Raw genomic sequence first — 27,217 nt, forward strand, 5'->3', positions numbered from 1 at the left:
CTCGTCTTCAGTATCAGAGAGAGCACATGCTCAGACTGTGACCAATTGTGCAAGAAAAAGGGGGAATTGCTTCAGCATGGCAGCCTGCTGCACTCCACCAACCACACACACACACAAACACACACACTCGTGCTACCCCTCCCAGCACAGAATATACCTCATTCTATTGGCCTGCTCAGTGAAGACAATGTGTGTAAGTGTGTGTGTGTGTGTGTGTGTGTGTGTGTGTGTGTGTGTGTGTGTGTGTGTGTGTGTGTGTGTGTGTGTGTGTGTGTGTGTGTGTGTGTGTGTGTGTGTGTGTGTGTGTGTGTGTGTGTGTGTGTGTGTGTGTGTGTGTGTGTGTGAGAGAGAGAGAGAGAGAGAGAGAGAGAGAGAGAGAGAGAGAGAGAGAGAGAGAGAGAGAGAGAGAGAGAGAGAGAGAGAGAGAGAGAGAGAGAGAGAGAGAGAGAGAGAGAGAGAGAGAGAAGGGGGTAGATGGCCCACTCAGGCGTGGCAACGTGACGAGGTGGCCTAGTTTCCCAGGGTGCCCCTGTACTGGTGATAAAATGAGGGCTGAAATGGATTATATACACCCAGAGTTGCTGCTGCAGCCTCTGTATTCATACGGCATGATATGCCATACACACTAATCATATTCAACATGGCCATCAAAGTGGAAAACACAAATGGAGTTATCATAGTTTATACACACCCAGCCGTAAATGCTGGTCCAAATTGCCAAGAATATTTTAAGGCTCACTTGCTGTGTGTGCACTGAAATAATCTGAATGATCTGTGATGACAGTTTTGTCATTATTACAGATTTACGTACTGAATAAAAATATAAATATGTACCCTTTTTTGGCACCGAGGTCATTGACTGCTCAGCCACTATGAGTCTCTGCATCACCAACAGATGATCATCTTTCATACTTTTTAACTCTAAACTCCACCTTTATGCTTCACCTTAAGTCTTATTTCATAGAATGGCTATGAAACAGATTCATATTGTTTGTGAAAAGATAATATTTACTCACATGTTGTGAATATCAAACTGTCTTCTGTGCTCCCTGTGGCTTTCCCTGGTTTGTTTAATAATAGTTAGGTGCTGTTCTATGGCTGCTGAAATGAATAAAGGAAGATTCTGTTTGATGTGCAGTTATAGCTGCCATCAGCGCTCCCCCTTCTCTCTTTATTACAGGAGCCTGTAATATTGCTGGATATTAAAAATATACATCAACTAAGCTGTTATGGGAATACCATTTAGAGCCCCTCTTGCCTGAAGCCCCTCGGCTGCTGATTGCAAGACTTTAAATGAGATTATACACACTCTTTTGGAGGTGTACTAAGAAGAATTTCTAAAAACTGAGGACTCACCATATTGTGAGGGCTCGCCACATTGCATTCAGTATCAATGTCTTCTGCCACGTCATATAAAATGCACTGGTGAAACTCCTGCATTTATAATTAAAGACTTTAATATTTAGTATTTAGTTTACTACACCAACAAGTTGGAGAATAACCGACCACAAAACGAGTAAAAGAAAAAAAGGACTTATCAGCAGTGTGTCATCTCCTCCTCCCTGAACAAAGGCCTTTGGTTAAATATTTGTGGTGGATTCTCCAGCAAGGCGACTCCGAGCACACAGTCTGTGAGCCAGAGGCAACCACGAGTCCGTCCCAGACCCAGAGCCAGCTACCATCTCAGTCTCTGCTGCCCAGTCCATCCCAGAGCCAGAAGCGGACAACTGCCTAATAGATCTATGGTCCGCGGATCCAGTTCCCTCCTGAGTCCCCACCCTTGAATCTTCGGCTGCCAGTCCCGTCCGGCTATCTGGATGCTCTGGTCCCATCCAGAGATATTCCTCATCCCTACATTTACATTTACATTTAGGCGTTTAGCAGACGCTTTTATCCAAAGCGACTTACAAATGAGAGCAATAGAAGCAACTAGAACAGTCAAGGGCAACAGTATTCAAGTGCTGTATCCTCAACTGGTTACATCCAGTCCCCTGGATCCGTCGGCTCCGCGGCTCTTCGGCTCCGTCTCGGGCATCTTGAGCACCAGCTCGGCATGAGGTTAAGTCCCCGGCTTCACCTCAGACTTCCAGGCCCATGTCTCCACCTCTACCTGCCCCCGCTCTGAGTTCCCTCATCTCTGCCATGGTCCGTCAGCCCTAGAACTCCTCCGGGCTCCCTCGTCCTTCCGGCTCAGCCTCAGTCAGTCGTCGAAGTTCCACCTGCTCGACTCCAAGGGGCTTCTTCTTTCCATCTTCCCCTTTGTCCTCACTACCTCTGTCGTCCTCCCGGTTTGCCGATTCCCTGGCTTCACCTCGGACTTCCAGGCTCATGTCTCCACCTCAAACTGTTACCCCGTTGGTTCTGCCTTACTACCTCCATCATCGTCGTCCCGGTTTTCAGAGCCCCTGTCTCTGCCTCGGTCTTGCAAGTCAGCAGCTGCTTTCCCTTATCCCTGCCATGGTCTGTCAGCCCTAGGACTCCTCCGGGCTCCCTCTGGCCCAGCCTCAGCCATTGTCCTCACTACCTCCATCATCGTCCTGCAAGTCAGCAGCTCCACCAAAGGCCATGGATGTGGCCCTGGTCCGTTGGCCTCTCTACTCCGGTGGTTTCTCCACGCACCCTAGTTCTGCTTCTGTCAGTCGGTCCCCAGGTTCCACCCGGGCATTCTGCCAAAGCTCCACCCTGGCTCCTCCCACCATCTGCTCCACCTCTCTCTACCGTTGTGTCTCTCTCCACCGACTTCTCCTCATCCCTGTCCATCACATGCTCCGCACCTTCCTCCAAAGACCACACTGGAAACTATGTTACAGCATGTGGACATGCCTTCCAGGAGGGGGCAGTACTGTTACGGTTATGTTTAGCAAAGACTTTATATAGAAAGATGGTGCACTCCAGTTAATTATGAATGGGAGTAAGTGCAATGCCCAATATGGTGTCACGACCGGCTCAGAGCCGTGACAAATGAAATGGAGGTCATAGTCAGGTTGGTATGTTTGCAACAAAAAAAAGTTTATTAACTTAAATAGGGAAATATATAGAAGGCGAAATCAACACAATCAAAAACCATTTCTGTCAGTCACTTGATAAATCAAAACATCAGACAGAGCCAAGTTTAAATTAATAACAGAATCGAAAAAATATACAAACCAGGGCCAAAATCAAGAACAAAGTAACCAAAAGCAAACAACAACACCAGGTCAACAAAGCCTAAGCTTTATAGAGGGAAGAACAGGTGGTCATAGTTCACTTGATGAGTCTCCCAGCCTCACCCACTGGCCGGCCGTAGCAGGAAGAACAAGAGACTTGTTACAATGGTGAATAAGCCCCGCCTTCTAAATGAAAGAGCCAATGGTTGATTAGTAAAGTCATTGCATCACTGCAGCTGCTGTTAGAAGCTCAGAAGCTAGAAGCTATAGAAACAGGCCCATTTAAGATTGGACGCCATTATTTTTGTCCAGGCTGAAAAATCAAGCGTAGCGTCAGTTCTGGCAGGTCATGTTAGTCAAGCTCGCATCAGCTGACTGTCAGCTGATCACATCTACCTATAGGGATACGACGCCTATCACAGCATTCATTTATAAGGTCCATCAGTATTATCAGCAGCTACCGTGTTTCTACAGAGCTCATTTACCCTCCCCCATCCCCAGCTCCTCCTCTCGTCCAGTCAGGATTTGGTTTTCTAATTCTCCTCAAATCAGACTAAATTCCAAAATTATTAATACATTATGTTGGTTCTGTTCTGTTCACCCTAAGGGGGTTATCGCTGCTCTCCCTGCTCTTGGTAAAATGCGCAGGGAGTTCTTGCCCAGAACAGAACCAAACCGCCAATCCAAACTGTATGCTAATTGTCAATAATCTTTGATGATAGTGGTCCTGTCCTTTCATTGGTGATTTAAAATATGAAATTTAATAGTAAGCTTGGCAAATAGTTTTGGAGAATTTGATGTTTCCCCATTCTAAGAGATAGGAGCTGGACTTGCATGTTTGTGCGTGTTGCTAACTACACCGAAACGTTACACATGTTTAATAGTGGAATTCCTGGTGAAGGACTGCACTACCCATAATCCTAAACAGAGCTCCACCAATCGGAAAAGGCAGTGTCACCATGGAAACAGCACTCAATGACAGACAACTCCCATACGTACAGAGCCCCACACACACAGACAAAATATATAGATAGATATTGTGTCAACAAATTAAGAATTCATTCTCTCGTTTTAGTAAATTGTGGCCATGTTTTAGTTGTTTTAGTAATTAAGAATTAATTCCCACGACTTAATTATAATTATTATATTGTGCACACTATTTAATAAAACAAGGGAACAAATTATGAAATGTTGTGCATGATTTATTTAAAATGAGGGAACCAATTAGTAAAATGTGCTGACCTTTTTCTTTTTCAAATCCTTTTTATTTTAAATCAAAGGTTGTTATTCATCTTGGAGCCGGTTGGTTTGTTTCAAGTCTTTATTGAAGAATTATTTTAAATTGCATTAGAGAAGTGAATGGGAAAAACACTTTCAATTCAGGCTTCTGATAAAATGGGCAGACTGTAAAATACAAAAAATCTTTCCCATATCTTCTTGCTTCAGTGCAGATGTCAGACTCACATCAGATCTTCAGAGAAAAGCACCCTCCGCTAAAGAGCAATAACATTTAGAGAAGGCAGAGGGATATTTTCATTTTTTAATGTGTCGTACTTAACATTCATAGTTGTCATGCAAAATAAATCAGCGTTCTCTCGTATGGTGCTGCTGCGCGGAGCTTGTGAGTGAATAAGAGATGAGAGTTAAACATTCACAGGCCTGACTCTGACACTCTCCATCATGTCAACTTCCGCCACTTCACACCGCACTAAACCCCACCAGCCTATGCTTCTCAGAGCCCGGGCATGGGGCGGCATGTGTGTGATGCTTTTTGTCTTCCTTTTCTTCCTTCTTTCCTTGAACTGGTCAATGTTTGGGGTGGGCCTTATGTCCAAGGTGTTACAAGCCTTTATAGCAAGTTCTTCCACGTCATTACATTTTCAGATTTGTACATATTTTTTGTAACTAATGTAAGATTACAAATTTAAGAAAGTACATTGTATTTAGCATTTAAGGTATAGATAATAATTCTGGGGTTTTTCCAGCAGGAGATTTCCTGCTGGGCCTGTTTTACAGTGAGCATTTGAGGTATTTTCAGGTTTTCAGACTTTCACCGTCGTTGCCTCTATGCGTTTGAATAGTTATGCTGATTAGGAGTAGGATTGGTGATACTCTGTCTGGGCGGGTTTTCCCAAAACCTGTATACTTAATTTACATGCTTTGTTCAACCTCAATGTAAATCCCTCCCCCTTTGGAATGTATATAACCTATCAGGTATGCTGTTTGAGTCAGACTGTTTTCGGACGACCTGCAGCACAGAGAGTTCTCATTAAAAGAATAACTTCTGTTTGATCCCGAAGTCTCCTGGTCTTCATCTTCTGAGTTTCCTACACTTTAGAAGATAAAAGGTCACAACACTAACTAGCTAACTAACTAACATTAAGAGGTTCTGATTCCCCCAACTAAACAATTCAGCAAAATCTCTAGCAATTAATACACAGGGTGCAACAGGGCTAAAATCACACCAGTGATTTGATTTTGATTTTATTTTCCTATAAACCACTAGATGGCACAAAGAAATTTGTCTGATCTTTGACACGATCGCGGGCAGAAGCGCAAAGTTGATTCTGTGCTAATTTGATCTAATATTTGATGTTTTTTTATGTTGTAGATTTAAGCAGCAAAAGATAATCGCCAAAATTATTGAATATATTTTGAGACAAAGGTCTTCTTAACCCTTAAAGACCGAGACTATCGTTCTAAAATGTTTAATAACTTTTAAACCGCTAATTTTAAAATGCACCGTAAAGAAGAGAATCTCAGCTTTTCAGAAGTATCACAGAAATATTTTTTCAGAAGTATTTCTCACGATTGATTATTCAGAGGCTCTGTGGTGAGCGTGGATGCGTCATCAAAATCTGCAGCATTGATTCGTCAAGGAAAAGCATGTGGGTTGTTCCCCTGAGCCAAACAGAAACGATTGTTGATCGTTAGTCCCACCCCCCTGTGCCCTGATTCGTTGAAACTGTCATCAACTCAACCAATAAACATAGTGTTTGGTCTTTAGAACCACCAATCACATGTTTCTCTGACATAACGTGAAAGTGAGTGTGTATTTGCGTGCATGAAAATAAACCGAAATAAACGCATGCAGAGCACTCTCTCACATAGCACAGCACACAAAAGTTTGTATGTAGTTTGTTCTCTATTTGTATGTAGTTTGTGTTTTACACCGTTTCAGTGTTCTGTTATTATATAACAATCTTTCTACTAACTTTACTCCCTGAACTTTTTTGGACACATCTACATTGTCAGTAAATAAATACACCTGTTTTCTCTCAAAAACACCTAGAATAATATTATAATGAATGGCTATAACTTGCTGAGGGATTGTTACATGTAGACAAAATTTCATCTGGAAGTCTAAAACAACCAAGTCTGACTTTCTAAAGGAAAAAAAATCCAAACTTTATGAAGTTCTGTTTGAGTTCACAGTAAAAACACCACATTTTTGCTGCCGTTTTTCTTAAAATTCTAATAATTTAACACATTCTCAGACTAAATCCATGTAAAATTGGGACTTCAAATGAGCTAGATGGAAACGTCATGTTCTCCTGTCTCCACTTGATGCTAACTGCTAGAATGGGTGAGAAAAACGAAGAAAAGTAGAGGCAAGTCAGGCGCCCCAAAAATGTTCAGGTTTCCAGTTTTGTTCTAGCTAATTAAAGCAACAGTTTTTTTTAATAACAGAATAAATGTACATTAAAAATACGGTATTTGGGGTAAAAGGCACAATAATTAACATGATAAACAGCTGGCTGACTTTTCCATTTGTTGACATGACACGGTTAGATTCAGATGGGAAGTATCATATATTAAGTTGGGTGTCCACCTTAAAGATAATCACCATATTTATAATTATAATCATAGTATGATATTAATCACATCATAAAATATCATTTGTTGTTACTAATGTAAATCTATATTCAATTATTATGGGATCTTCTTCAATGCTTTTAGAATCTTTACTTTTTAAAGTAATTTTGTCTATGTATTTTTTTATATATATTTTCATATTTTAAAGACAGTATACACTCTAAAAAAAGGGTTCTATATGGCACTAAAATTGATTCTTCGTCGTAATCATAGAGGAACCACTTTTGGTGCTATATAGCACCATATCTTAACATGTTCTGTATATGGTAGTGGTGCTATATAGCACCTTAGCAAAAGAACCGCTGAAGAACCACTGAAGCACCAAAATTGGTGCTATACAGCACTTAAAAAGGTTCCCCTTTGATTACGAGCCAAGAACCACTTTTAGTGCCATAGAGAACCTTTTTTTAAGAGTGTATTTATTGAACAAAAATGAAAACTTTTATTTATCAAATAAGCAGAAAATAGTGCAAACTTTGCTAAAGTGATTATTTTGAGCAAGTATTAACTTAGACATTATTAAAAGCATATTATTCTAGCTGAAGTGTTTGTATCAATACTGTGTGTCTTTTGCCCCGTGCTGGTTTCGCCCCGTGTGTCTGTGGGGTAAAAGGCCTCCCTTGCCACCTCATACATTTATACGATTTTTAAACAAAATAAACCTTCTATGATTTATTTTCACACAAAATCTGTTGCTCCATAAATGGTTCAATAGAGATCTTTTTTTTTCTGCAATCATACACTATGAGAGTAGTGAAGCACATTTTTCTTAAGGAGTGCCTTTAGCCACGTTGGAGCATCACAAGGTACACCATAGGGCCCAACTCTTGCACATGTTGATTTGGTGAGTTTTAATCACTGTATTGCTGAGCAAAACAAGCAGAAGGATCTATATGAATAATCGAAGTGTGCTCATCTTTTAATCATAGCCATGCCTGCCAGGCGAGAGAGAGAGAGAGAGAGAGAGAGAGAGAGACAGATCCCTCACACTGCTCCAGGGTAACAAGGTTTCAGACAGAGGGGGTGAGACAGGCCTGAGAATGGTCTCGCGGCTCTTTCATGTCTGCGCTTGCAGTGTGAACTCCTCACCAGTCAACAGCTCAGTTTGCTTTCAGCTCATTTACTTCACTGCCCGGTTGAAAATCAAACTTTTGAAGAAAGATTCTTATGGAGCAGTGCCATTGTACCAACACTGTAAAAATGATTGTGATTTTAATGGTGAAAGACTGTAACAATGCTACAGTAAAAAAAGAAAAGAAAAAGTTAATTGGTTAACAGAAAGTTGGTGAATAACTAATAGATCTAACCGTACATTTAATGTCATTTTACAGTAAACTACCATTAAATTGATAGTTTTGGAAGTGAAAAAGAAAAAAAATTGACATTCCCAGAATGTATTTTAGTTGAAATAACCATTTCTTCTTAGTTTTTTTCTGATCAGTTATGTATATTAGGGTTTTATTTTACATCTAATTGATGTTTATTGCATTTTTTATGTCATGTGTGTTGGTGTTTATTGTTTGTGTGAATGACACTGTGCACCTTTTGTGTTTAGTGTTAACCTTCTCAGCTTTGATTCATCATGCGACTTTCTCATCACCTGTTTTTGGTGGTTGTCAGTGTACAAAGGTACAACACAGATGTTAGTACTTCAATAGGTTGTAAATTAACATTACATCAGTTAATGAAATATTTTTTTTACTGTAAAGTTACGTTAAATCTGTAAAACCTTACATTTTGCTACCATACTTTTATAGTAAATTTCTGGCAACCACAGCTGTCGTTTTTTTACAGTAAAAAGGCTTTAAATTATGTATTTAGACTTAGTTGGTTATTAGGGGTGGGGACATTTATTTTAAGTGTGTGTGATCCAGATCTACATGTTTGCATTCTGCTGTGACCCATATCAGACATGAAGATGTTTTGTTGGTGATGAAGCTGTGTGTGCATTGATTCAGAATCACAACAACCTCACAATGCCAGTCAGTTATTGTTTGTGCTTCACCCAAAAATGTAAATTAGCCCATGATTTACTCGCTCAAGCCATCCTAGGTGTATATGGCTTTCTTCTTTCAGACGAATCCAATCAGAGTTATATTAAGAAAATGTCAATACTTTATAAAGGCCTTCTAAAGGGAAGCGATGCGTTTGTGTGAGAAAAATATCCATATTTAAAGTATTCAACTTACGAAGAAAGTGTAGCGCCTTTCGCATTTCAAAATGCTTGCAACGTCATACGTCGCACAAGTTACGCTTTTTCCGTAAGTTGAATACATAAGGTGGTCTGGCGGAAGCTAGATACTTTACTTTATAACATGTTAAATATGGATATTTTTCTTACAAAAACCCATCAATTCACTTCAGAAGGCCTTTATTAACCCCCGGAGCCGTGTGGAGTACTTTTATAATGGATGGATGCACTTTTTTGGGCTTCACATTTTGGGCTGCCATTCACTGCCCTTATAAAGCTTGGAAGAGCCAGGGCATTTTTATTATAATTTAAATAGTATTTGTCTGATACACCTAGGATGACTAAAATTATGGGCTAATTTTCTTTTTGGGGTGAACTATCCCTTTACGTTGAGATGTGCTGGCTATAAGCTGAAAGACTGATACGTTTATTGAAAGGAGTTTTCAGAAGGCCATTTTGGTTGAATGTCACAAAGCCTGTTGAGAACATGTTCAAGTCACATTTCTGTGCAATTGTTTTAATGGCAATTAAGCATGTTTTCTCATTACTGTAAAGTGAAAAAAAGAAGAAAAAAAACTGATATATTATTCAGAAATTATTTATATTATTTTTAAACTATTCAAAACAGATTTTTGTAATTCTCATTTTCAATAATGATTAGATTCAAATAATAATTATATAATTATATGGACTATATTACAATTTTAGTGTAACATTAAATATATACAACATACATTAATTTTAAGAATATTAAAGTATTTGTTGTGTCCTAACTTTGAACTGGCATGGAGTCCAGAAGTTTGCGTTGACCATGATTATCCATATTATTATATGAAAATGTCTCAAAGAGCATCTTTTGTGTATCATTTTATACCAAGGATTTTGCCTGCTTAATGTCACGTTTGCTAGAAATGGTGACGTGTAGTAATTAAAAAATAATATTCATTTTTCGTTTTCCATCATAACTTTTCTTTCTTTTAAATTGTTCAAAATCCTAAATCTTATTTCGTTAATGGATTTCACAATATTGCTATACTTGTATATCATTTTCACATGATTGTATTGATAATTACTTAGAGAAATCTTAATTGTTTTAAAAATATATATTTCATTTTATTATGCAAAATATAATTTGGCTAAAATATGACTTGACAGGATTTTTTTTATGATGGATATGTATATTTCTGTGCTGAGCTTGTGCTATGGCTGTGTCGTCACTGGCGTTAAATAACATTTCATGTATAATGTCAAACTGTGTCTGTCTGTTTCTCCTCCTCTTCAGTTCCTGCTATGATCACGTCTTACCCCAACACCACACGGGCGGAACAGGGTCACATGACTGAGATGAGCTGCACTGCTCACGGTGAAAAGCCCATCAAGGTTCGCTGGGAGAAGGAATCTCATATCATCAACCCAGACATGAGCCGCTATGTGGTTACTGTGAAGGAAGTGGGCGATGAGGTCATATCCACCCTGCAGGTGAGCACAGTTCCATCTAAACTGAGAATGCAATCATACGCCTCATTTCCAAGAGACATATACAGGTTTGCCCTGGACTTGCTGTCAGCGAGCGACATCATTTCCTGTCAAAAATCACCCGGCATTTTCACAATAATTCACAATATAGTTGTCCTTATTTTCAACATAAAACTAGCGCTTGCAACTCTTTTATACCTCTAATGTGACGTATTTCCAAGTTATATTCAATAAGACAAAAATTCAGGGGAAGACTTCAAATCTGTCCGATGACAGATTGGATGGTAAAAAAAAAAAATGTCACGGTGTTGGAAATGTCCACTTACTGCATGCTACACTTTAAATGGTGTGTACTTTTTTTTACAAAAAACACGTGAAACAAGGAATGCAGTATGCAACAATAATCAATTCAAATCTAAGTTTGCAGCATAATCTCAACAAGCAGCATTTAATGAATCCCATATGGCAAAAAATATATATTTGCCAAAATACAGTGCCCTCCACTAATATTGGCACTGTTTATCCTGTTTCTAAATCTGCAATGTTTTATCCTTTTGATCTTTCATTCTGAAAAATGAAAAGGATAAACGATGCAGATTTAGTTTCACAGCCGCCTTTGCTCATATTTATGGCAATATTAGTAAGAGGGCCTGTTTCAAAATATATTTATGTAAAAATATTTTCTTCCAATATATTTTTTGGGCCATTTTTTTTAAATATATATTTTTAAAAGCGTTTAAAATATAATTTGTCCTCCATATATTTAAATCCAAGAAAATACATTTGAAGAAAAACATTATTTGTAACACGTGTGAACATTAACACTGGTTTTAAAATAAAAAAATCAGCAAGGAACATATACTTTACAATGTTTCAAAAGATTACACTATATATTATATATTGTATATATACAATATATTGGGCTGTCAAAAGATTAATCGCGATTAATCGCATCCAAAATAAGTTTGTGTTTACATAATATATGTGTGTGTACTCTGTTAATTATTATTTATTTATAAATACACACACAAGCATGTATATATTTAAGAAAAAAATATTATTTTTATATATAAAACATTTATATTTATATATATTATAGATTATATAAATGTATATACAGTATATACATGCAAATATTTCTTAAATATATACATGAATGTGTGTGTATTTATATATAAATAATGATTAACAGAGTACACACACATATATTATGTGAACACAAACTTTTATTTTGGATGCGATTAATCGCGATTAATCTTTTGACAGCCCTAATATATATATAAATAAATAAACATTTAAATTAAAATAAATCTAGTTTTGATCTCTAGTATCCACAGTTGCATTTAGCCTATGGCAACTGTGATACTGTAATTTTCCATTTCAAAAATATATTTAACTGAGTTCACTGTTGCAACATATATTTAGCATATATATAAAATATATTTTGGCCAGAAAAAAATTGCCATAAGGGGATTACCTCAGAAATAAATACACTTATTTTTTAATCACAATTAATTGTAAAAATATATATATATTTCAACCACTTTCAGAGGTAGTGGAAAACACATTTGACCAGATTACTTTTGTAGAGTAAACGCTCATGTGGTCGAATGTGTTCGAACAGCCACAAAAGACCGTCTCCTCTCCACCTACTGACCTAATGCATGAACATTATGGGAAGCGCGCTAGCCAGATGGGATTTAAACTTTGTTTGGTTTGGTTTGAAGAGGAAAAACGTACCAAGCACATTGTTCTCTCTCCATTCCTGATTTCTAACACACACTCTTAGCGTTCGGTGTTATTTTGCAGCTGTCAGAGCAGAAACGAAAGCTGATATTCCATAATGCAATGCACCTAACACAACCTTCCACTTCTGGTATGACTGAGGTAATATCAACCCAGATATAATATCACTTTTTTGATTTATTGGCCCCTGTTTACACCTGGTATTAAGATGAGTTTTGGTCGATCAGATCACAAGTAGACGAGGGAGACACATTCCCGTTCACACCTGGTGTTTTAATCCGTCTCTTTTGTCCACTTTCAACCACTTCTGTCCTGATTTCTTTGAGGGAAGGGTCTATGGGTGGGTAAATGTATGGGATTTTCAGATATTTTGATCTAATGGACGAAATAAGCTCAAGCTATTTACATATGAACGCACACGGAGACGATGGACAAACTTACAGAGCAAGTACCTGCGACTATATGACGTTACATACTGCACATTTTGGCAAAGGCTGTAAATGTTTCGGGTTTCAATGCCTACAGAAATTCCTTGTTCTGTTCACCTGCAGGTATAGTTTTTTTGCTCAAATTGCTAGTACATTTCTCACATTATTACACAGAAATAGCAAGTAACACATTGAATTAAATATAACATTTAACATACAGTAGTCAGAGCACAGTAGTATTCATAATGTTGTGCTTTTTCCATGATTCTGAAATAAAATGAAAGCCCTTACTACATAAAAAGGAGAAAAAAACATTCTCATGATCAGAATCCTTAAAGTCAACTGTGCTGATGGCTAATTATTTCAAAATATAGATATATTTTGAAGACCACAACAATGAAATAAATGAACCAATCCTTTAGATATATATATATATATATATATATATATATATATATATATATATATATATATATATATATATATATATATATATATATATATATATATATATATATATATATATATATATATATATATATATATATATATATATATATATATATATATATATATATATATAAAAAAAAGACCTGGTATTATAAAGAGCCTCTGAAAACATTTAAATGAGCACTTGATGGTTCCAGTAAGTATTATTGGATATGTTTGGAGATCTGTGCAATTGTTTTGTTAAACATTGTACAAAAGATTACTCAGAAATCATGAAGTAATCATGAATCAGTGTTCTCACAGACATGAAAAATCAAGGAAATTAAAATATGGAAATGTCTTGGGAATTGCTGTAGTGATTGTGTTTTTTTCTTCTTATTTTGCTTCACTTATTATAATATTGCTCATATATATATGTGTGTGTGTGTGTGTGTGTGTGTGTGTGTGTGTGTGTGTGTGTGTGTGTGTGTGTGTGTGTGTGTGTGTGTGTGTGTGTGTGTGTGTGTGTGTGTGTGTGTGTGTGTGTGTGTGTGTGTGTGTGTGTGTGTGTGTGTGTGTGTGTGTGTGTGTGTGTGTGTGTGTGTGTGTGTGTGTGTGTGTGTGTTGTTAATTTGAGGGTCTTTACTGGAGTCTTTTGTACATTACATAATTGCAATCCTTCAGATGTAATAATTCAAAAGGCTGTATACCTGACATAATCATGAATATCCATCCCACCGATCTCTATCAAATTATTTTGAAGGACTGGAATGTGAAATCAAACAGCAATAGCGATATTCTCCTATAGCAGTTACCAAAATGTCTTTATGTATTTATGATATCTCTTTTAAATCCTAATATTGTGTCTTCACAGATCTTACATACTGTCAGAGAAGATTCTGGCTTTTTCTCTTGCATTGCTATCAACTCTTATGGTGAAGATAAAGGAATCATTCAGTTGATAGTGCAAGGTAAAGTTTCTGCTTTGTTATGTTGTTAAATAATATTCTATTATTCTAAATTATATTACAGTTGTTTTTTTAAGACAAATGTCAATTATTGTCCTTCTCTCTTCCACCATTTTCCCACAGATCGTCCTGACCCGCCTGAGGTCGAGATCAGAGAGGTAAAGGACCGAACCATCGCACTTCGCTGGACAATGGGCTTTGATGGAAACAGCCCTATTACAGGATATGACATCAACTATAAAAACAAATCCGGTATGGGATTTTTTTGTGTGTCTCAAGTAATGTATAATTAAGTTATTATTTATATTCTTTAAAAGCAAGATCAAGAACACATTTTTTTATTGTATTATTTTATTAAGCATATTAAACATTCAGCTAGAAGATTTAATCTCAAACATGAGGTCGAAGGCTAATAGTTGTGTATGCAATACACCCACACATATATATATACACACCGATCAGGCATAACATTATGACCGGTAAAGTGAATAACACCGATTTCTCTTCATCACGGCACCTGTTAGTGGGTGGGATATATTAGGCAGCAAGTGAACATTTGTCCTCAAAGTTGATGTGTAAGAAGCAGGAAAAATGGGCAAGCGTAAGGATTTGAGCGAGTTTGACAAGGGCCAAATTGTGATGGCTAGACGACTGGGACAGAGCATCTTTTGGTGTTTGAGGAGCACAACGAGTTTGAGGTGTTGACTTGGCCTCCAAATTCCCCAGATCTCAATTTAATCGAGCATCTGTGGGATGTGCTGAACAAACAAGTCCGATCAATGGAGGCTCCACCTCGCAACTTATAGGACTTAAAGGATCTGCTGCTAACTACTTGGTGCCAGATACCACAGCACACCTTCAGGGGTCTAGTGGAGTCCATGCCTCGACGGGTCAGGGCTGTTTTGACAACAAAAGGGGGACCAACATGGTCATAATGTTATGCCTGATTGGTGTAAATATATATATATAAGAAGATTTAATCTCTAACGTGATCGAAGGCTAATAGTTGCTATGCAATACACACACACACACATATATATACATATACATATATAATATTTACACCCTTTAAACTGCCAATCATTCATAGAATGATCTTTGATATGCATGTATAAATAGCCTACAGTTAGGCTAATGAACTAATTACTTAAGAAGTATACACATGTACAAAATGTATAATGGTGATTGTCATTATTAATAAACATAAATATATATTTTTTTGATTGTGTATTTATATTACTACAGCCTTTACTATGGTGAGATGACTGTAACATAGCCTCTTGTGGTTTATTGCATTATCACACATTCTGTTTTGCTCTTTTCCCCTTTAAGCTTCATGGGCCTCATCTCAAATGACCAAAGACGTCTCCCCTCAGCTCAATCAGGCCACCATCATTGAACTCCACCCTGCTTCCACCTACAACATCCGCATGTTTGCCAAAAACCAGATCGGAGAAAGCCGACCAAGCAATGAGCTGACCATCACCACAGATGAAGCGCGTGAGTATTGCTACAACTGAAATCATGTGAGCCTTGGCTGTCAGGTTTTCTGTAGTACGCCGCTGTATCAGACATTGTGTTATCTGTGCCGCCACCTAGTGGCTCAGTCCATTATTTTCTCTGTCTGACCTGCATGTGATCAATCCAGCACCTGATGGCGCTCCTCAAGACGTGCAGCTGGAAGCAATCTCATCCCAAGGCATCAAAGTCACGTGGAAGGTACTACTGAGGAAATACTCGCCCATGGCAGAAACCGAATTTGCCCCGCATGAATAGTGTGCAAAATTAGAATTTGTGCTGGCTGGTGGCTACATCATTGTACACTTTAGAGGAACTTTTTAGGTTTAGGCTATGAAAGCCTCCGTCATTTCCGTAATATACAATTTCTGCTAATAATCACATATATGTTAATTTCATATTTCATATAGATAATTACAGAAATGTTGTGTTAGGTCAGTTACCTGTGTCGGCAGTGTGCAGACACACCTCAGCAATGTTATATTGCTTATCCTGGTCCTATCCCAATCTTGTCCTAAACAAATCATGACTTTTCACTTTGACTAGGGGTAAGATTCAGTCTCATATGTGCACTAAGCCTAAATGGTTAAACAGGTATTGATTCTACGTAGGACTCGAAGGTATAGTTCACCCAAAAATGTAAATTCTGTAATTTTTACTCATCCTTGAGTTGTTCTAAATCTGCATTCATTTCTTTTTTCTTTTGAACATATAAAAGGAAGATATTTTGAAGAATATCGGTAACCAAACAGTTGCTGGTCTCCATTGACTTCCATAGCATCTAAAAAAATGCTATGGAAGTCAATGGGGCCCATCGACCTTTTGATTATCGACATTCTTCAAAATATCTTTTGTGTTCAACCGAAGAAAGAAATTGAGGGGTGAAAAAATAATGACCTAACATCCAGCCTAGTCTTATAACCGGGTGTACGTCCAGTGGGTGCAAACGGCCACATATGGTGAGGAAAAATTGTTTTTGAGAAGGGTAATATATCATATTATTTCCATCACGTGATGGAGAACGCTAAAACACTGAAATATAATTTCGAAAAGTTGAACATATTTTTCCTGGTAATAACCATTAACATTATTCCAAAAAACTGATAGAGCTTTACTTGTATTGAACCCAGAACATTCCCTTTAAATAGACAAAAGAAGACAGAAGTGATTGGCTCTTTTAACTAGTTATGACCTACAAGAGTTACTTTTTCTCCTATAATTTTTTCTATGAGTGGTCCGTCTTCTTCCTCTTTACACTGCCTCTGCATCATAACCCCGAAACTACAACTGAGAATTTGTGACATTCCCTAATGATATTTTCTGTTAAGAAAATGGTGACTGAGAGGAGTATAGACAGGTTGTTGTTGAAGCCACCACAGCAGCTTGTTAAATTAATCTAAAAGTTTAAGTTTTAGGTAAGGAAACAATCGAGAAACAATTTTATATTTTACAGAGAAGTACTTCGTTTTGCTAATTGGAAGGCAGCCATATTTTGCTGAGAAACTGCCTTTCTGATATTACAATATATATTATATTGTGCCTTTGCAGCCCCCCCTCAAACACTTGCAGAACGGTTTGATCCGAAGCTACCAAGTGTGTTATCGGGAGTTTGGGACAGGGGGCAGCCCCCAGTACAACACCATCAATGTAGACACCACGGGCGACATCGAAACCCTCACTCTGGATAACCTGAAGAAGTACACCCAGTATGAGGTGCGGGTGCAAGCGGCCAATCGGGCAGGAATGGGTCCCACCTCAGAGGAAATCACCATGACCACGCTAGAGGATGGTCAGTCATTTTATGATCATAACCTTTGCTGAATTTACATACTTTGCGTTGTGGTGGGGGAAAAAAATCCCATTGGCTTACATTTTAGATTAATTAACTTATTTATAATCTCAAAGATACTGAATGATACAGTAAAACATAGCTAATATCATGTATATTAACTAAAGGCCCCAATATACTCACGGCAAAGTTCTTTTTTTTTTGTCTTTGCTCGATTTACTTCAAGCTAAATCGAAGAACGAATGAGTGTGACGTCATTTTGAACAAAATCAGGCCAAAACAAAGTTTGTTTCGGGAGTTGGAAACAGCTTGCCAATGCGAACATTCAGGAAAAGTTTGCACCGGCTTTTAAACACCTTTGAACTACCATTGGTCTGTGCTGGACATGAACTAAGAAGATTTCCACATGCCAAACCTACCTATTACACAATCGCCATGGACCAATGACAGTTTAATGCTGCTTTCACATGTTATCAGAATTATCATTAATACGAGTTTCCTATTTAACCCTCTCAAGTCATATTTAACACTGGGAATCTCTGGGATCATTTTGATACCCATGTTCCAGAGCTGGGCGGGCCATAAACTCTACAGGTGCTGTAAGCGGGTTTTTTTTTTAAACGCTGTTGAAAAGTTGTCAGACCGAGCACCACAATAAACGTGTAGCCAATCCGCATTAGGGGGCGTATGATGGTGGAGGAGAGAAAGTGCGCTAGAGGGAAGACAATCTTTTCAAAAGAGAAAATATCAGAGGAATATCAGTGGAAGAACAAGGGTTGTGATCAGGGAAGAGCTTTAGGACCCCCGTTCATATTATAAAAGCTTTCTAGTGCTGGAGAGACCTACACGGAAAGGCCTGAAAGCAGACGCAGAGGTTACGTCGTTTCTGCTCCATACGTGAGTAACATTGGTTTTGCGGTTTCACAGAACCAAGAAATGCTGTTGTAGTAATGTTAGCTCTAGTAACAGGACAGTTTTGAGTGTCGTTGTTTGTCTGGAGCTGGTGCTGCTGGCGACTAACCAACTCTTGCTTGTATTTACTCTTGTGTACTGTATGTTCATTTTTTCTTGTCGTTTGTTCATCATCTTTGCTTTATTTTTCATGAAGCCTTATTTTGCTTTGCTTCTGTTATGATAAATAGACATTCTTTCTTGCATTACTTGAGTAACGGAGACCAGCTAGTGACGCTAGACTAGAGAATGTGGTGTTTAGCATCCTTGTTAGCAGATCAGGGTTCGATACCTGCTCGGAGCGGGTGGTAAAGTGTGTAAAGGCGAATTTTGGAGGCGGAGCAAGAAAGGGCTAGGTTTGTTTGGGTTTATTTTTGGGAGATTGCCTAATGCACCTTTATCTAGATAGTGCAGTTAATGTTTGTATGATTGTCAATGCACTGCAAAAAATGCTTTTCTTACTTAGTATTTTTGTCTTGTTTTCAGTCCAAATATCTGAAAAATCTTACATTAAGAAGCATTTACTAGACAAGCCACAGTTTTGTCTGGTTTTGGGGGAAAATAACTAAAAATTATGGGAGTTTTTGCTTAAAATAAGCAAAATAATCTGCCAATGGGGTAAGCAAAATAATCTTGTTTTCTGTTTGAATTAAGATTATTTTGCTTACCCCATTGGCAGATTATTTTGCTTATTTTAAGCAAAAACTTCCTTAATTTTGAGTTATTGTCTAGTAAATGCTTCTTAATGTAAGATTTTTTAGATTTTTGGACTGAAAACAAGACAAAAATACTAAGTAAGAAAAGCATTTTTTGCAGTGTGAGAACTGGCCCCCCGACTGAGCCTGGTTTCTTCCAAGGTTTTTTTTCTCCATTCTGTCACCTGATGGAGTTTGGGTTCCTTGATGAGTGGTCCGTTTGGTTCCTGTCGCCTCTTGTCACCTTTGGCTTTTGGCTTGCTTAGTTGGGGACACTTAATATTCAACAATATTATTAATCTGCCTGCATTGACAACATTGTGTGAGAATTGAACTGAGCTGATGTCCTTCATGATTCCTGTTCTTTCCGACAACAAAGAACTTGAACGTGACAAGCTCGTAATCACGACTTCACTGGTGGGAACTTGGAAATTTTCCAATAGCATGTGAAAGCAGCATACGATGTTTAGCACCCAGAGCCAACTTTACCAAAGTTTGTTTTCTTTTTGCAGAGAAAGTCTGCTTTTGTTCGAAATGACGTCACACCAGTTCGTTCTTCGCACTTTTCGATTGAAGTAAGGGAGAGCGGTAGCCTGGATGCCAGCTGAACTTAGCCCCGCACACACCATTTTACTCGGGCAGTTCGGTCTGGAATTGATCCGTAGAGGAGTAATTATGCCTGAACAGAAACTGTTCGGACCAATGAAATTGTCAGGGCGGGCTTTAGACGATGATGGACAGATGATAAACAGTAACGTAATCATCCACGTCATCAAAGAGCGTTTGGGTTGAATTTGTTCTAATCCTAAACGTAGAACTTGTTCGTATATGCATTCACCTTTACTATTTCTCTCAGAAATGATGATTGTGTTGGTAAGTACTCTGTGTATCCTTAAATTCTTTTTTTACAACACCGGCAAAGATCGTTTACACTCATCTTTTTCTTCTAACGTTAGGCTAAATTACTTATTCCAGCGTGCGTGCAGACAGGGTTGCCAAGTTTTCACAACAAAACCCGCCCAATTGCTATTCAAACAAGCCCAATAGCTTTCCGGGGGGGTTCCCGGGGGAAAAAAGGCATTTGGGGGGGAAAATATGTGTTATTTTGGCAGGGCTGGCAGCTAAAATTCGCATTCCTGGGTCTGTATATCACATAATTGGGGTCGCTTCAACCCGCGGACATGGCAACACAGTGCAGTTGAGTTCTGTTGACATTTGACAACTAATGTTATGCCTCGCTCCGTTGCTCTGATTGGTTATAGGTCTATCCAATTGAGGTCTTTCCTGGTTCAGTTGAAAAACGCCCCATAATCTCAGCCCAACGGAGCAGTATCAGACTCATATTCTGACTAGAATTGAGTATGACGACGTCAGACTAGGAGAGCGGGGCACAACCTAACGCTTTTTGACTTTCTCAGTTTGTGTAAATCCAGTATATATTTTTTCCCACATTAATTTCCCACATGTCTAGTACAATTATGTGGTTTTGTTTAATTAATACAGTGTATACCTTTTTCTTGATTTACCCCGAAAGAATGGAAGTGAAATGTGACAACATGCCCCAGAGGTGGGGTACATTGTAACATGACCAAATGACAGCTTAAAATGTTATCTGATATAATAAATAAAAAAATCCAAGACAAACTAAAATATTTTGTCAATAAAATGACAAAATTATTAACTTTTTCAAATAAAATAATGGCATTTTTTAATTATTAAAAAAAAACACATTTTTGAGTTTGACAACAAACACACCTCGAAACACAGCTATACAGCAGAGTTAAAAACATAATAATAATTAAGCATTTCTGAACATTGACTCTTAGTCTTTATTCACCTTTTTTTCTCTATATAGTACTGATATGGCAACGAGTAAATACACTAAGTTTCGTCATCCTGGCTTGTGTGGAAAGTTTTAAACCATGTGTGTTACAACTAACCCCGCGTTAGGTTGTGCCCCGCTCACCCATATATCAGGGCCTTAACAGTATCTATTCTGTTTACCCACCACAGTGCCCAGTCGCCCACCTGAGAATGTTGTGACAACAGCCACCACCCCCGAGACCATCTCCCTGTCCTGGTCAGCTCTGCCCAAAGAAGCCCTCAACGGCATGCTGCTTGGATATCGTGTTATCTACTGGGCCAATCTACCTGACGGAGGTCAGGCAGACTTTCATACACTTATGCATAATTATGTAGCGCACAGATGTCAACCCCCAGTTCTTCATGTGTGTTCTTGGATAAAGGGAGTTTTTACTGTTTTAGATTGCAGTGGCCTTGGTTTCAATTCCAGAGTGTGTCGGCCAACTGGAGGATATCCTTCAGAATTCATTCTAATATGAAGAAAGAAACATTATTATCAACATTGAAAACATTTTTGCTGCTTAACTGTGATTCACTACTATTCAAAAGTTTGGGGTAATTAAGATTTAAAAAAAATTGCACATAACTATTTTATTCAACAAGGATTCATTAAATTGATCCAAAGCAACAGTAAAGACATTTTAAAATATTTCTATTTCTAATAAAAACTGTTGCTTTAGACTTTCTATTCATCAAAGAATCCTGTAAATATTAAGCAGTAAAAGCTGTTTTCAACATTATATTATAATAAAAACCATCATTACTTTAGGACCAATAATAATTGCGCAGCAATTCTGCGTATTAGAATGTTTTCATGATCATGTGCCACTGAAGACTGGAGTAATGCTGAAAATTCAGCTTTAATCACAGGAATAAACTATTTTAAATTGTAATATTATTTCAATTTTTTTTGTTTACTGTATTTTTGGTAATATTATAAGTTATGATTATAATCATAAAAAACTGTTGGTAGTTTTACCTTTTACTGCACTTTGTTATTCTTCTAGTTATTTACCTATAGTGGCTAATGAATCAGAAATCTCGCACATTCACAGAAAATAACTTACTTCCGCATTGCAAAATGAGGTGGATACTATTGTTTTAATGAGAATACATATGGGACACTATTATTGCTCAATTTATACCTCAGACCACCAGAGGGCATGGTGGCTTTGTTGTATTGGGGACAGAAATTGAAGGAACAGTCGACACAGAAACACAAGTGGGACATATATTTAATGGACAGATTGGCTACATTTATATTTACAATCACTCATTTAGCAGATGCTTTTCAAGAATGTGGCTATGTGCATAAAACATATCACTCGTATTGTATTTAGACAAAGGGAGCTTTTTAAGATAAATTGTAGATAAAATCTAGACTAAATGTTAATATTTAGTTTCAGAAAATGTCACCTTCTTAACCTTCTTTTGAATGATGAATGTCAGTATCAGAGGGCATACAGCAGAAAGAGCAGTGGCCGTTTTCCAGGCTGCACTGCAGAGCCATTAATAATTGAACTACAATAAGATATTGATGCACAGAATCAAGGGTAAAAATCAAAAGGGATGTTGGCACACGCTGCAGTCTGTAAATGTGTTGTATATTGTAGTATTGTGGTTCATTTTTCCGTAAGCACACACCTGTAAGTCTCCATTTGCTCTCCATTTAATTGCAGTTTGATGTAGAAAAACAATTGTGTTATTTGAGAGATCTCATTTGTGATTTTTTTTTTTTACCCACACATCAGTTAACAGTTCATGTGTGTGTTGCAGAGCTGGGAGAGATCAGGAACATCACAACCACCAAGCCTTCACTGGAGTTGGAGCGGCTGGAGAAATACACCAACTACAGTATCCAGGTGCTGGCCTTCACTCGAGCCGGAGACGGAGTCCGTAGTGAGCAGATCTACACACGCACCAAAGAGGATGGTGAGACTCCCTCCAATTGCACACAGTTGCATTCTTTTGCATAGGTTATGTGTGTAATTTATATTAAAATACTTCCCTGTTTCAGTTTAAACTACAGAAACCATAGAAAAGGGGATGTCCCACTAGCCAATTTTCAGTCGTAAACTTCATTTAAACATCTTCAAGTCCCGACAACATCAGGTTTAAAATTATTGTTCTGTCATTGATTCAAACACAATGCACATGTTGCAAATGACAGTTGTTACCCCTGATGATTCTATACCCACCAAGTGGTTTTCTGCAGTTTTACTGCACTTAAACAACTTTTTTTTCTCACTTAAGTTGCAAATGGACATATGCTTTCTACGACATACCCTGGTAAAACAAATACACATCCCAAATTAAATTCACTGCACAAATTGCATACTAAAATTGCCAGGAATTTACAGGATTAAAGAGTATTATTTTATAATAAATTGTTGTAGTCAATTAAATTGACAGTGAAATTAATTCACTCTGGGTCATTTTCTTATGAATAACTGTTAATCAACAGCAGAATGATGCTGACATCACAGTGATTTACTGCTCTTTTTTTACTGTGAATTCACATGATAAAGTCTTTAATCACTGTATATTGTTCAGTACTGTAATTGTTTTGAAGTCACCATGATGGTGATCAGTGTTACATTAGCTTGGGATCTTGGACCTTATATATTCATATTCAAATTTCATTTCTGCCAAGGAATGAAAACATTTGTTAAAATTATGACAAGCTAGACTATAAAATAACCCAATTGGCTGATTTTAAGTTTGTCAAACTATATTATTAGGGTAATTTCATCATAAAGATTTACCAATATCTTATTTCAAATTCATAATTGTTTGTAGATGGATATTTCACTATAGTAAAGCAGCTGCTGAGATTTATCTTTGAAAGGGATGAAATCTTCTTGCAACACAAGATATTTTCGTCCATCACCTAATGATGCTCAATACTCCACATACAAAACACAACAATGGTGACACTCAACAAATAATAATACATTCTGAACATTACAAAATAAACACAAACTGCTAAAAGTGAAGCAAAAATAAGTTCAGCAGCTCAGATAAAACCAACAAGAACCAAGAAACTTCACAGCATAATCTAGTCATGCCGCACTGTATGCTATAGAAATACAGTATTATATTCCAAGAGTGCCATTAGAGACAAGAGACGTCCTACTGGGGAATTACTGTTATTAACCTGGAATATACTATCATTTCACAATAACATTTTTAACAGTGCAGTTATCTTTTTTGTGCTCTTGCTCATTTTGCCAATCAGTGACTGGGAATTGTTAAAGGCAGTAGTTTAGCTTGTCACCACTCTTCCATTCTTGATTGAAAGTGAAACAAAACTCAGACAGAAGAGAGATTTCAGCACAAACTTTCAGCAGGAGTGACAGTTCTGACCAAAGTGAAGCTGTTTTGAGTCAACTAGTGCATTAGTAAGCCATTTATAGGTTGACATCTCAACCCAATCCAAACAGAGAGGGTGACTGGGGAAGCCGTGTGACATTACGCACCTCACCTTTACATGCAGTTAGAAGCTGTAGGACACTTGCTTTGTAGCATACAAGGGGTCTTTTCTAATGCTCCTCCTCAATGAATGATGTTATTTCTCTTTCTAAAACCAGTTCCTGGTCCTCCGGCTGGAGTTAAGGCAGCTGCTTCCACAAGCTCGGTGGTGTTTGTTTCCTGGTTGCCTCCATTCAAGCTCAACGGAATCATCCGGAAATACACTGTCTTCTGTTCCAACCCTTACCCCACGGTGAGCGTAAGATGTGGCTCCGTGTGTTTCTGCACAGCTCAAACAGCCCTTCAAATTTCATGATTTACCAAACAATATTTTATTCTCGGAATTCCAGTCCTGTTCCTGGAGGCACCCCCAAAAGTGCACATTAAGTTTCCCTTATCCGACCCATCATTTTCAGGTCTTGCAGTCTACTAATGAGCTGCACAAACTATGTAAAGGTGGCAGCCCTTCCGCCGCCCCCTATACCTATACACTATCCCCTACATTACTGCTCTAATATCGTCCACTTGAAGAAGTGAATGAAATGAATTCGGACACTTTTGCATAGTTTGTGCTTGCTGTTTAATAATTATTTGAAATGTAGCAGACCGTAATTAAACGATTCAAGAATAAATTGAAAAGGAATTTATCCATCAGTTGTATACTCGTTATTGTGGTGCATTGTGGGATTGAATGAGGGAACTCAATAGCATCCACTATGGTTTCGGACACCACTACAAATGGCTGTCCCCTCAAATAGCATCCTATTTAAGGGTATAGGGGGACATTTTGGACACCGCCAAGGTCTTTAGGATCACTGGATGCAGGCAGAACTCTGCAGGACAGTGACTCTTCAGGAGAAGGATTGGACACCCATGCCCTGAATGTATAAACACAATGAAAGAGTGTTTTTCTGTTTGTTGTTCTCAAGCCTTTTCATTGGGTGCCATTACAGGTGATCAGTGAGTTTGAGGCTGCTCCTGATGTTTACTTCCGACGTTTGACCAACCTGAACCAGAACTGGCAGTACAGCATCTGGGTTGTGGCGGTCACTGCGGCAGGTCGTGGGAATGCCAGTGAAATTATCACCGTAGAGCCCCAAGCTAAAGGTATGGAAGACTGCCACATGGCAATCAATCACTTTGTACTGAAACTTTATACAAATGCAGCCATATAGAGTGACGATGTATTGTTGTAGGCCAACGAGGAAGTTTGCACCACCTTGGTTCCCTCGACAAAAGCCCAATTTTTCCATTGGCTTTTTTCACACAGAGAAAATAAGCTCTGTGACCTTATGAATCTAACATGTTTTGTTCATCATGATAATCATCACAAATGAGCACAACTTTTTCGGTGTGATGATGACGTTTAATTTCCCCAACAAACTGTAATCACCCTTTTCAAGACAAGTAAAAGCTATAAAAAAATCACAAGAAGGTATTACTAATATATTTTATGTCATAGAATACAATGAAAATCTTGAGCCTGTGTTAACCACAGACCTTATTTCAGGCAATTAACCAAAAACCAATAAAAAATGATGACAATGGAAGTGCTAAAATGCTAATTTCTGGGTGTTTGGTCACTACAAAAATACATCATCCCTGCAGCACTCTATTGTACCATTAACAGCAACAGAAGCAAAATGACACAGAAGAGTGTGAGGGTTTGAGTCTGCCATTGTAACGGCATTGTTTGTTTCCCAAGCCCCTGCTCGAATCCTGACGTTCAGTGGCACTGTGACCACCCCTTGGATGAGGGACATTGTCCTTCCATGCAAAGCAGTCGGAGACCCTCCTCCAACCATCAAGTGGCTGAAGGGAAAGTATGTTTGATTTCCATATTCTTTACATTTAAATATGGAAAATACTTTTAGCTAGACAAAACACTCTTGCACTTACTTAAAGGGTTAGTTCACCCAAAAATGAAAATTCTGTCATTAATTACTCACCCTCATGTCGTTCGACACCCGTCAGACCTCCGTTCATATTCGAAACACAAATGAAGATATTTTTGTTGAAAGCTGATGGCTGAGAAAGGCTTCAGATAGGCCTTCATTGGCATTCAGTACATTCACACTTCCAAGACCCATAAAAGGCATTTAAAACGTCTTTTGTGCGCAAAAAAAAATCAAAATAACACCTTTATCCAACCTGTTATTGTCTTCCGTGTGTGCCTCCACGACGCATGCGCGAGAATATGACGTAGCGCCGGGGTTCGGGAATCCATGAAATGCACACTCTAACCCCATTTTGAGAACTACGGCGAGACCTAAAGCACGATCAATGTAGAATTCAACAGCTTAGATACGCACGTCTTCCTCTGCTTGTAAACAAATCGCTTCTGGGTCATGTGTCCAAACCCCGGATCTGCGTCATATTCTCGCGCATGCGTCGTGGAGGCACACACGGAAGACAAGAACAAGTTGGATAAAGGTGGTATTTTGATTTTTTTTTGCGCACAAAAACTATTGTCGTCGCATCGTAAAATTATTGTAGAGCCACTGTGGTGAGATGGACTTTGTAACGACGTTTTAAGTGCCTTTTATGGGTCTTGGGAGTGTGAATGTACTGAATGCCAATGGAGGCCTATCTGAAGCCTTTCTCAGCCATCAGCTTTCAACTAAAATATCTTCATTTGTGTTTCGAAGATGAACTTACGGGTGTCGAACG

At 38.1% G+C, this 27,217-nt stretch overlaps 1 protein-coding gene across 1 annotated transcript in view; it reads left to right on the forward strand.

The window, feature by feature from the left end:
* Nucleotides 1–27,217, forward strand: part of dscamb (Down syndrome cell adhesion molecule b) — a 230,029-nt gene that overhangs the window by 185,765 nt on the left and 17,047 nt on the right. The window contains exons 12-22 of the mRNA XM_079824407.1: nucleotides 10,496–10,692; nucleotides 14,167–14,263; nucleotides 14,384–14,512; nucleotides 15,593–15,760; nucleotides 15,909–15,979; nucleotides 17,327–17,567; nucleotides 21,227–21,373; nucleotides 22,853–23,008; nucleotides 24,667–24,800; nucleotides 25,501–25,654; nucleotides 26,253–26,370. Coding sequence (XP_079680533.1) covers nucleotides 10,496–10,692; nucleotides 14,167–14,263; nucleotides 14,384–14,512; nucleotides 15,593–15,760; nucleotides 15,909–15,979; nucleotides 17,327–17,567; nucleotides 21,227–21,373; nucleotides 22,853–23,008; nucleotides 24,667–24,800; nucleotides 25,501–25,654; nucleotides 26,253–26,370 — 1,612 coding nt within the window. The remainder of the gene's footprint in view (nucleotides 1–10,495; nucleotides 10,693–14,166; nucleotides 14,264–14,383; nucleotides 14,513–15,592; nucleotides 15,761–15,908; nucleotides 15,980–17,326; nucleotides 17,568–21,226; nucleotides 21,374–22,852; nucleotides 23,009–24,666; nucleotides 24,801–25,500; nucleotides 25,655–26,252; nucleotides 26,371–27,217) is intronic.

This window comes from Gobio gobio, assembly GCF_949357685.1.
Source record: "Gobio gobio genome assembly, chromosome: 8".
Lineage (NCBI taxonomy): Eukaryota > Metazoa > Chordata > Actinopteri > Cypriniformes > Gobionidae > Gobio > Gobio gobio.